This window comes from Ictidomys tridecemlineatus, chromosome 10 (genome assembly GCF_052094955.1).
Source record: "Ictidomys tridecemlineatus isolate mIctTri1 chromosome 10, mIctTri1.hap1, whole genome shotgun sequence".
Taxonomy (NCBI): Eukaryota; Metazoa; Chordata; class Mammalia; order Rodentia; family Sciuridae; genus Ictidomys; species Ictidomys tridecemlineatus.
Window position 1 is genome coordinate 112,426,099 of NC_135486.1, and position 11,117 is coordinate 112,437,215.

At 33.9% G+C, this 11,117-nt stretch overlaps 2 protein-coding genes and 1 pseudogene across 3 annotated transcripts in view; 2 read left to right on the forward strand and 1 right to left on the reverse strand.

Moving 5' to 3' along the window:
- LOC144367625 (cytochrome P450 3A11-like) overlaps window positions 1-11,117 on the forward strand; it is a 492,905-nt gene that overhangs the window by 371,811 nt on the left and 109,977 nt on the right. The window lies entirely within an intron of this gene.
- LOC144364731 (cytochrome P450 3A4-like) overlaps window positions 1-11,117 on the reverse strand; it is a 382,460-nt pseudogene that overhangs the window by 361,733 nt on the left and 9,610 nt on the right. The window lies entirely within an intron of this gene.
- LOC101974169 (cytochrome P450 3A4) overlaps window positions 1-11,117 on the forward strand; it is a 60,230-nt gene that overhangs the window by 45,074 nt on the left and 4,039 nt on the right. The window contains 6 exon segments of the mRNA XM_078024778.1: window positions 755-903; window positions 5,748-5,813; window positions 5,816-5,877; window positions 7,014-7,080; window positions 9,844-10,004; window positions 10,230-10,456. Of these exon segments, the coding sequence (XP_077880904.1) occupies window positions 755-903; window positions 5,748-5,813; window positions 5,816-5,877; window positions 7,014-7,080; window positions 9,844-10,004; window positions 10,230-10,456 (732 nt within the window).

An 11,117-nucleotide genomic window follows, 5' to 3' on the forward strand; every position in this document is an offset into this window, starting at 1 on the left:
TTCCTCCAGTCTCAACAGAGATAAGATCCTGAAAGAATATGGATTACAACTACCATATCATTTGTTGTATAAAATTGGTTATTTTGACCCATGAACAACCTCTGATACTGTCTTGGGAAATCTGAGAGAATATGTTCCCCAAGTTGTGAGCTCATCCAAGTACATTTTGAGGAAATTTTCAATGTTTTAACTGAAGACATTCTTACTCATTCCCTTTTGCGAGATTCTGCCCTTGGGGCCACTTTGGGTCCTGGAGTGCAGGACCTCTCAGGAGCTGTAGCAATGGGTGCAGAGAAAAGGGGGCAATGTTTCTGCCTCTCAGAACAGGGTGTTGCTTTTATGTGATGTACTAGAGAGGAATCAGCTCTGGGCACAGACTGTGCTTAGGCAGGACCTAGGTCAAGGTCACCTATCTTGGATCCCCTACCAGGAGTCAATTATAACACCCTGGTCCTGCTTAAGCTCCATACTTAATCATCTTTTATCATCTACACTCCACTCACTGATGTAATTTATCTGATTATGGGTGTCTGTCTCTCTGTGACTGAACTCCTTGAGCTCACTACCCTTGTGTCCCTAACTCCCCTGGCACAGGGGCAGCTACCTCATGGCATTTGATAGGATCATGGAATAGTTATTTGATCAACAGATATTTCTGAAAGTGTGTGAATGTGCTCATATCACTTCTTCCAGCATGTGTAGTAGGAGAGTAAAGCAGTGCAGATTAAAATTTTACATTTCTTTCTCTACTCAGAATTTTGGGGAGCTACAGCATGAACGTTATTGTTAGCACATCTTTTGGAGTTAATGTCAATTCCCTCAACAATCCACAAGATCCATTTGTGAAAAAAGCCAAGAAGGTCCTTGGTTCAGATGATTTCCATCCAATTTTTCTTATAATTAGTATGTGGATCAACATTTCTTTTTTTCTTTTAAAATAACAATTTCATTAAGATATTATTTACATACTATATGATTACTTAAAATGTAAAATTTTATAATTTTTAGCATGATAAATGATATGTGCAGCCCTCACCATTGTCAAAACTCAGAAAACTCATTATCTTTTAACTTTCAGCTTTTAATATCATTTACCTAAAACAAACACTACTGAATTTTCTATTCCTTTAGCTTTGCATATGATGTATACATTATAAAAATGGAGACATGGAATATGTGGTCTTTTGTGGTGCAATTTGATATCATTTAGCATTTTGTTTCCAAGTGAAATATATATCAGTACTTCATGTTTATGGCCAAATAATATTCCATTGTATAGATATACTACAATTTAGTTATCCTTTCTTCAGTTGATAGACATTTATGCTATTTCGACCTTTTGGCTATTATGAATGGTGCCGTTATTAACATTAGTGTGAAACTTGTTTGTGAACTCTAGTTTTCAATTTCATCTGAGTGTATACTCAGGAGTGAAATTGCTGCCTTAGAAAGTACTTCTGTCAGTGTTTTCCATAATAGCTGTACCATTTAATATTCTTACCCAAAGTGTATGAGGGTTCCAATTACTTCACTTATTTTCTAACACTTCCTGTTTCCATCTCTTATTTTAGACATTGTAGTGGATGTGAGATAGCAACTTATGTGGTTTTGATTTGCATTTTCCTGTTGGTTACTAATAACAAGCAATGTTAATCATTTTTATTTGTTCTTTTTAGATATGCAGGACATATTTGTAAAAACATAAAGTATAACTTATTCTAATTAAGATGCCAGGCTTGTGGAGTTACATGATGTGGAGATTCACCATAAGGTGTTCATCTATGTACATAGGAAAGATAATTCAGATTCATTATTTTAAAGAATGTCTATCCATATCTTTTGCCCACAATTACCTGAAGCATTCGTCTTTCTGTTTTGAGGCTTAAGAATTTTACTGGTGTGAGTCTGTAACACGTACAAGAAGAAGAAGGAAACCTTGTGTTCCATTTGTGTACAATGTGTCAAAATGCATTCTACTGTCATGTATAACTAATTGGAACAATTTAAAAATAAAAAAATAAATTCTAAATAATTTAATTGAAAAAATACTTCTTCATGTATTCCTTACACAGTTTCTTATCAGATTATGATATTGTAACATGTTTTTCCTTTTCTATAGATATCTTTTTACTTTCTTGATAGTGTCCTTTGAAGCACAAAGTTTTTAATTCTTTGCAGTTTATTCCTATCATGGGAGGTACTACATATCCAAACCATTAAAATAAATGAGCTGGATTTCAAAATCTTAAAATGTGTTAATCTCAAAGCTGTAGTGTTCACAAAAGAAAAGCAATTGACAGTAGATGGATGAAATTGGATGCCATTTATATAAATGTTAGAAACTCAACAGATCTTGGAAACAACATTTAAATGATATATGATTTATGTCATTTCCTTTTATTGTTTGTATTTTAAGTATCAAATATAAGAATTGATTGAAACCATATGGACTTACATACTTTTTATGGTTTACTACTAAAAATTGTAGTTTAGCTCTGATATTAGGGTTGCCCAACGATTTTAATTTAAGTTTTACATTCAGGGCCATGTGAGGACAAGATGTTATTCTTTTGCATGTGGCTATGTAGTTGTTCCAGCACCATTTTTTGAAGAGTGTCTGCCCAATTCAATGGCCATGGCACCTTTCTGAAAATCCCAGGGGCCATAGACATGTGGGTTAATTTCTGGACTCTAAATCTTATTCCATTAATCTATATGTTTACCCATCTTGTATAACCACATTTTATTTTTGCTTTGCAGTAGGCTTTGAAATCAAGAAGTGTGAGTCTTACAACTTTAATCTCATTTTTTCAACATCATTTTAGATATTCTGTGTCCCTTTGAATTCTATGTGAATTTTAAATCAACTTGCCAATTCCTCAAAGAAGCCAGCTAAGATTCTGTTACAAAGTTCATTAGGATCTGCAAATCAATTTCAATACTATTGCCATTTGGACAATATTAAGTTTTGTTATACACAAACCTGAGATGTTTTTCCTAGTCATGTAGATCCTCTTTCTTTTATTTCAACAATATTTTGTAGTTATTATTGTGCTTGTCTTGCACCTTTGCTAAATTAATTCTTATGAATTTTACTCTTTTTAATGTCATTGAATATAGAATTATTTTTAATGTCTTAGTTTTTCTTTTGGATTGTTTATCACAGTGTAGAGAAATGCAGTTTATTTTTGTGTACTGATCTTGTATCATTAAATGCTGGTGAACTTGTTATTTCTTACAGTACTCCAAGAGAAGTGGTGAGAGAAAGATGCTTGTCACGTTCTTGATTTGGGATGAATATATTAAATTATTAAGCTACAAGTTTTCATAGACATCATTTATCAGGTTTATAAAATTTCATCCTAGTCCTGATTTGCTGAGGGATTTATCACAAAAGAATGATTTTGAGAATTATTTTTCCGGTGGGAAGTTTGGTTTTGATTTTTATCAAATGTTTTTTTCTGCATCTGTTGAAACAATCCTCTGTGTTTACTTTTTATTTCATGGATTTGGTGTATTACACAACCATTTCCTGTGTTGTTTTTGCTTGGTGTTAGTAGTAGGGTAATATTGGCCTTTTAGAGTATATTCAGAAATGCTCTTTTAATTTTGGAAGTGTTTATGAATAATTGGTATTAGTTCTTTATTTTGTAGAATCTACTATAAAAACAATCCAGATCTGGGCTTGTATTTGTGAATAACTTTGTATTACTAATGCAATCATGTTACATTTTGCAAGTTTATTCAGGTTGTATATTTACTTCTAAATCAATTTCTGTAGTTTGTAACTTTTAGGATTTTCAGCACAAATATATGTGAATAATCAAATTGTTAGAATTCTTTCATAATCCCTCTCCAATGTTAGTAATAAATTCTTCTTTCACTTTTCTTGCTATTCATTTATTTTTAGTATTTATTTTATTTTTTAATTAACATGTATGAGTTATGCAAATAAATGGGGTTCCATGTGATGTCTCAACACATATACACAGCATACACAAATGAAATAGAACCTTTCTTTATCCACCTTCTGCCATAGCCTTTTCCAACCTTTAATAATCACTATTATACATTCAGGTCAAATATTTTTACCTTCCACATATGAGAAAGAACATGTGGTACTTGTACTGATGTGTCTAGTTTAGTTCATAAGCTGAATGTCCTCTAATTCCATCCACTTATAGCTACAAAATACAGGATTTTATTCCTCTTTATGGATGAATGTTCCATTGGGCATATATGTATGTGTGGGTATATATATTTTTATTATAATATATATTATAAATACATACATTTTATATTATAATATATATATATATATATATATATATATATATCACTTTCTTTATACATGTATTGATGGATGCCTAGATTTAATGCACATCTCAGGTATCCAGAATAATATAGAAATAAATCTGCATGTACAGATTTTACAATCATTTAGATAAAAAAATAATATATATTTCCATAATATAACAAATTTTAAAAAACTTAATGACCAAACCTCCAAGTAATCCAGCTTAAAAATAGGAAAAAGCTCCAAATAGTTATTTCTCAAAAAAAAAAAAAATACAAATGACTTAAAAATACATGAAAAAACTATTCAATATCACTTGGTGTCAGGGAAATGCAAATCAAAACTACAATAAGACATCATTTCACCCTGGTTAGAATGACCATTATCAAAAAAGAATGAATGAAGGAAAAAATAACAAATGTTAGTTAGATGTGGAGAAAAAGTTTTCTTACATATTATAGGTAGAAATTTACACCATTCTAAAAAAGAGTGTGAAGGACCCCAAAATAAATAAAAGTAGATATACCTTCTGATCCAGATGCCAACTTCTAGTACATATTGAGAGAAAATATCATCATATGAAACTGTTATCCCCTTGTATTTTTTGGTCAATCTGGCTAATGGTTTGAAGATTTTTATGATATTTTCAAAGGGATAAGGTGACGTATAGACATCTTTTGTTTTTTTCAATTTTATTTCTTTTTTATTTCATTTGTTTCAACTTGAGTGTTTATGATTTTCTTTCTTATGCTTGCCTTTTGTTTAATTTCTTATTTTTACCATTTTATGATTTAACTTAGACTATTGACTTGAGAACTATCTTTTATAAAACCTATACATCTGTAGCTGTATGTTTAGGAGCACCGCTTTTGCTAATTCTCCTAAGTGTGATATAACATGTCTTCACCTTAATTCACCTAAAAACAACTTCTAGTTGTCTTTGGATACCATCTTTTATGCTTGACAGTTGTATCTGGAAGTTTTATGGTTAATTTGCATTTTTGTCTGAGTTTCCTGATTTTTCATCTGTTATTGATTTCTGGTTTCAGTTCTTGATAGCTGAGGAACATAGGCCAAATTGTACCTATCCTGCCTACTTTTCCTTGAATGCATAATTAAATATAGCACAGACTATGAACTGGTTTACCCAGAGACCCTATTCCAATTCACAAAAGTGTAAGGGGCCAGGGAATTTAATCTTCTTTCTTTGCTCAGTCCAGTGGCATTGATGGGTCTACTGATCACCTGCTATGGTGGCTGCAACCCCATGTATGAAGTGCCCTTGCTCAGACATGAACCAGACACCAGGTACTGGCCACAGAGGAATGGCTTCTGGTTGAGAAAACTGATGATTTTTCTCTTCTGTATTTTTTAGAAAATAATCAATGCTCCAGGGATGTTGCCTTTTCATCAAGTTTTCTCTTTAATTTTTCTTTCACTTTTTTTCTAGTGATATTTCCATTCCTTAGACCAGTGTTTCAAGCATTAAATGTCTATAGGTTTTCAAAAAGTTTTCTGGATTTTTTAAAAATGCTGTAATGAGGATGAAACAAAAACGCCTAGAAAATTTTTTTAAAAAGGTCAAACCTGGTGGTGGTGACATGACAATGTTTGATTTCTGATCATTTATTTGCTGTGTACATCTGACTTGTGCATATACAAATGTACATGTAATTTTGTAAGCGGTGCTTGGGATTGAATCCAAGGCCTCATATATGCTAGGCAAATACTGTTATCACTGAGCTTCATTCCCCAGACCCTCTCTGTACATTTTTTAAAGTTGATAGAATACTTTAAGATTTGCACTGGAGAATTTTTACATTTTGGTTAGGATGAAGAGCAAATTTTAAAAAGGCAAACTGATAATGAGTAAGATTGACAATGTTTGATACAATAATAGACATGACTTTATGTCTTGAAAGAAATATCATTCAAATAAAAACCTTATCATTTCCCTCCCATTCAGTAAACTGTCAAAATAAAAATCCTTTTTCAAAATGATTTTACTGTTAAAAAGTATTCCCCAAATCTTAGACTTGTGAACAATCATTACAATTCCAAGCCCTTTACATCTTAGTTGGCACATTCTTCAAAGGAAGGTCCTATTGGACACCTGGTGAAGTATGTGTATGTTAAATCTGAGTCTTTTCCTGTCCACAATCAGGCTGTGCTCTTCAGTGACCATCAAGGTGATATGCTAACCAGCTTTGCCTTCTGCTTTGCCTGGAGGTCAGCACAAGAATGTCCCAAGTTCAGGGAGGCAGGACAGCCATCCCCAAGTGTCACGAATGATTGAATCATGTACCTAATGGGTGGAGAATTTGATGATACACAAACAAATGCTAGTAATCATCGTTGAAACTACCAAGTGTATTCAGTGTGGCCATTGAATAAGAATGAAGGCAAACTGAAAGAATTTAAGTCCAGGACCACTTTCTGGGCAAGCAGGTGTGACAGGAAGAGGAACAAACCCAGCATTAGGGAGAGTAAAGACCAACAGATATTGGACACCATAGCTGAATTTCTCTCAGGAGAATATCCTGTTTTCCATGGTTTATACATGCATGTTTTGTTCACTGGTGGGTTGTGCAACCCTAGCCAGACTTCTGGACTTAAAGGAGCCATAGTCTATGAAGGGAGGTGAAATGCTACATTCCAGATTTACTTCTGACTTTATGACTAATTTTGTCATTTCTATTTCCATTTCTGCTTCTAGAACCGCATTGATTTTCTCCAGTTAATGATTGATTCCCAGAATTCCCAAAACAAGGAGCCCTGCCAAGGTAACCAAGAATGTTTCATGGTCCATTGACAGGGAAATTCAAATAAGCAAGTTATCATGAAAATATACACATTTTCTAGAGAAAATAGATTTCCACCAAATTGCAGGAAGATACACATTTAGATATTGCAAATGGTGCCCACATGTACTGTCTAGAATCATACAGATTTAACAAGGCTCAAAAATTGAAGGGAAACTAGGAGAAAGCATTTCAGTCATGAAGTTAGTCTGTTGTCTTTTTACCATCGACATCAGAACAAATGCTTATTTGCAGCCTCATTCAGATGCACTGAATCAGAACCTCTGCGTGAATATTTGCATTTGTACATCCAATCAGCAGGTTCACTGTCCCTATAGTGGTGAGGGTCAATGGCAGTACTGGGTGAAAATGTGTTCACTAGCTTCATCTGATATTAAGATTAGCTTTTCCCATGTAATTCATAAGAATGTTGTGGGGGGAAACCTCTTATACTGTGTAAACATTCTATTCCTCAGCATACTTTCACCAACTAGTTTTATCATACATGGATGATTTTTGATAGAAAGCATTTGAATTATGATGTCTACAAACTGCTGTCTTTATCATTCTATCATCTACCGGACATTTATGAGTTGGTATTAGATTGTAAGAGAGTTCCATTCTTATTTATGTCCGTATGATGTTATATACTATCAATTTATTCTCTTGCTATCATTTTTTATTTTGATGGTCAAATTCTCTTGGGCTTAAGTCTTTTAACAACTTCTCCCTTCTCCTTCTGTTCCTCCTCTGTCTCCTCTTCCTCATCTTATATTTTGATTGTTAAAATTGACTATATTTTATAGCAGTTTTAGTTTCATAACAAAACTGAGAAGAAGGCATAGAGATTGCCCGTATCCATTTTTTCTCTAAATTTATATGTTTCCCCCATTACAAACATCCCTCACCTAAATGATATATTTTCCATAATCAATGAAACATCACAGATAAGTCACCTTACCTTTAAGTTCATAGGTTAACATAAGGGTTCTTGAGTTTGTACATTCTATCAGTTTTGATACCTATATAATGATATATATCCACATTGTAGAAACATACACAGTATTGCATATGTTTTCTCATATTGTTTTGGGAGAACATTCTTGCTTTCTGGTGCAAGAAACTCTAGGTTTCTTGTCTATTTCCTCTGATCAGGCCTGGAATCACCCATTTTTTCTTGAAGCCCTGGCTCCTTTAAGTGAGAGACGGTATTAGAAACCAAAATCTGGAAGTGTAATGTGACCATTACTACTGTAGTTTCTTCTAGATTGATTCTCTGAACAGAGATATGAGTATAAAATATATTAGTGCAGACTGAGCAATATAAATATTTCTATGTGAGTCCATATACATGGTTGAAGCAGTAATCCTCTCCCTGATTCCACTACAACTTTCTGTGGTGAAGAAAGTACTAAATATACATATTGTTCATACAGTAAACACTAGACACGTGGCTATGCAGCTTTTGGCATGTAGGTAATGTTACTGAAGAAGTGTACTTTCTATTGTTATTTAGATTTAATTTATTAAAATTTAAATTTAGATAGACACATATGATTAGTGGCTACCAGATTGTACTGAAATGTTGTAACTTATGTTTATAATCCAATTTCATTTCAGTATCATTGGGTTTATGCCAGTAGCGGGGAAAACTCGATTTGAGTTTTCCCACAATAGCATCATAGAAAGCTTCTGTAAGCTAGAATTACATGTAGATGTTTCTCACACTCATTTTGCATTATATTTTTGTTATGAATTACATGGTTGGAATGTATACCATGTTTCTTTCAGGTATTCGAGTATCAACAAATCGTAATCATTTCTCCAATCAATGAGATGAGTATTGAATGTGATTTTTCAGGAGAAAAGTCAAAAGAAACAACACCTTCTATCACAAAGGCTGTTTGATGATTATAAAGTTCAGCAAATAGAGGGGATGTGTACTAGAAAAGATGACATTCAGCCCAAGATTGATAAGCAATGTTAATTCCACTCACTGAACCCCATCGTCCTATGGCTTCTGCCTAATACCCTGTATCAAAACATTCTTTCTTGTGTGATTTTAATACCACTCATTAGACTCTAGTTAATCACTACTCTTCTTGGGTTGTTTTTCTCTGTATAGTTTCTGCACACCCTGAGATCATCCATTTTGAAGACTGGTGCCCCAGCTCTTCTATTACCTGATGATTCTTAGGCTAGTTTGTGAACACAGTTGACCACATCTCATGAAAATTCAGATTTTAATTTGGTAGCTATAGAGCGAAGCTTGAAACTCTGTGTTTCTAATAAGCTCCTTGAAGCTGTTGATGCTGCTGGTCCATAGACCACAGTTTGTGTAAAAAAATTTCTCTTTGGCTTAGTACAGTTCTGTCAATCATGGCCTTTATTTTCCCTGCAAAGATGCCAGTATTGCAAATGCTTTCAAGGTTCTTCAACCTACATTCTAGATACAGTAAGCTTATTTTTTTCCCAGTGGAAGAGTGTTACCCACTATTTATAGCTAAACAACTTTCATGATATGCAAGGCACACTTGAAAAATACTGTTTGTTGGACATTCATACTGTCCCTTGAAATCACCCAGTTGTGTTCGTGGTAGGGTGGTGGCAGAATGAGGAACATTATGAATTGCTCTTCCAGTTTTTCCTCATGGAATTTTGGATCATCATTCTGATTTATCTTCATGTAAACTGTAAAGTGTGCATGGACCTGCTTAGAATAATTTGTCTTTCCTCTCCTTTTAGCTCTATCTGATCTGGAGATTGTAGCCCAGTCTATTATCTTTATCTTGGCTGGCTATGAAACCACTAGCACCACTCTTTCATTTATTATGTATCTACTGGCCACCCACCCTGATATCCAGAAGAAGCTTCAGCAGGAGATTGATGAGACTTTGCCCAATAAGGTGAGTGAATGGAACCTGGAGGGGAGAGGAGAGGTAAAATCTCAGGGCATCTCAGTGTGCCATTGGGCTGTTCTAAATTCATGATGGTTATTAAATGCTTTGTAAATGCTATGGTATTGTACCAATATGAGTTATTTGAGGAGCTCTGAAAACATCAGTGTACTGTGTCAACAGAGTTTTAAGTCATTTCCAAATCTTAATTTACAAAAATTTCTTTATTGCCAGGCACCTGTTACATATGATGTACTATTTGAGATGAAGTATCTGGACATGTTGGTGAATGAAACTCTCAGATTATATCCAATTATTGAGAGAATTTTGAGAGTCTGTAAAAAAGATGTTGAACTCAATGGGGTGCTCATTCCCAAAGGAACAATCGTGGCTATACCAACATATAGTCTTCATCAAAACTCCACGTACTGGTCAGAACCTGAAAAGTTCTACCCTGAAGGGTACAGGGCTACTGAGAAAGTAAATCCACCCTTAAGAGGCTGTTTTACACATATTCTTAGGTCTTTTAGTGCAGGTGGCATACATGTGATTATAAAATTTTCTCGTTTTAAATAAATTTTAAGAAGTCTTTTACAAAGTGGTAATTGTTTTAGAAAACAAACATTAGAAATAATAAATGACTATAGCCATCTAAGGTCCTAGAACATCAAGATAAGACCTATCTATTATTAATGTGAAAAATGTCAGTATGGACATTTTTGTAAAAATGTGTAGTTTTTAAGGACTAAAATCCTATCACATTTCATTTGATGTTGAACTGTTTTTTATTTTATTTAACAGTAATCTATAAACCTTTCTGCCACTTGACCACTCTCTTATTTTAGGTGCTTATATTTTTTAATCGTTTTAGGGTTTTTGTCCTGTTCACTTTAGCTCCTTGAATTTTCTACCAGCTTTAGGAAGTACTTCTATCTTCCACTTGATTAAACATTGCTTCCTGGTTCCTCCAGCACAATTGTTAAATACAAGTTAAGGCCTGAGAAACCACCCCCACCACCCAGATTGTTTAAGCAGCCTCACTGAGGATGGAGAGAGCTCAGAACCTCTGAGTCTTGTCTCTGGAGTGTTATGGGCCAGCTTCTCATACTCTCCAAAGTTGAT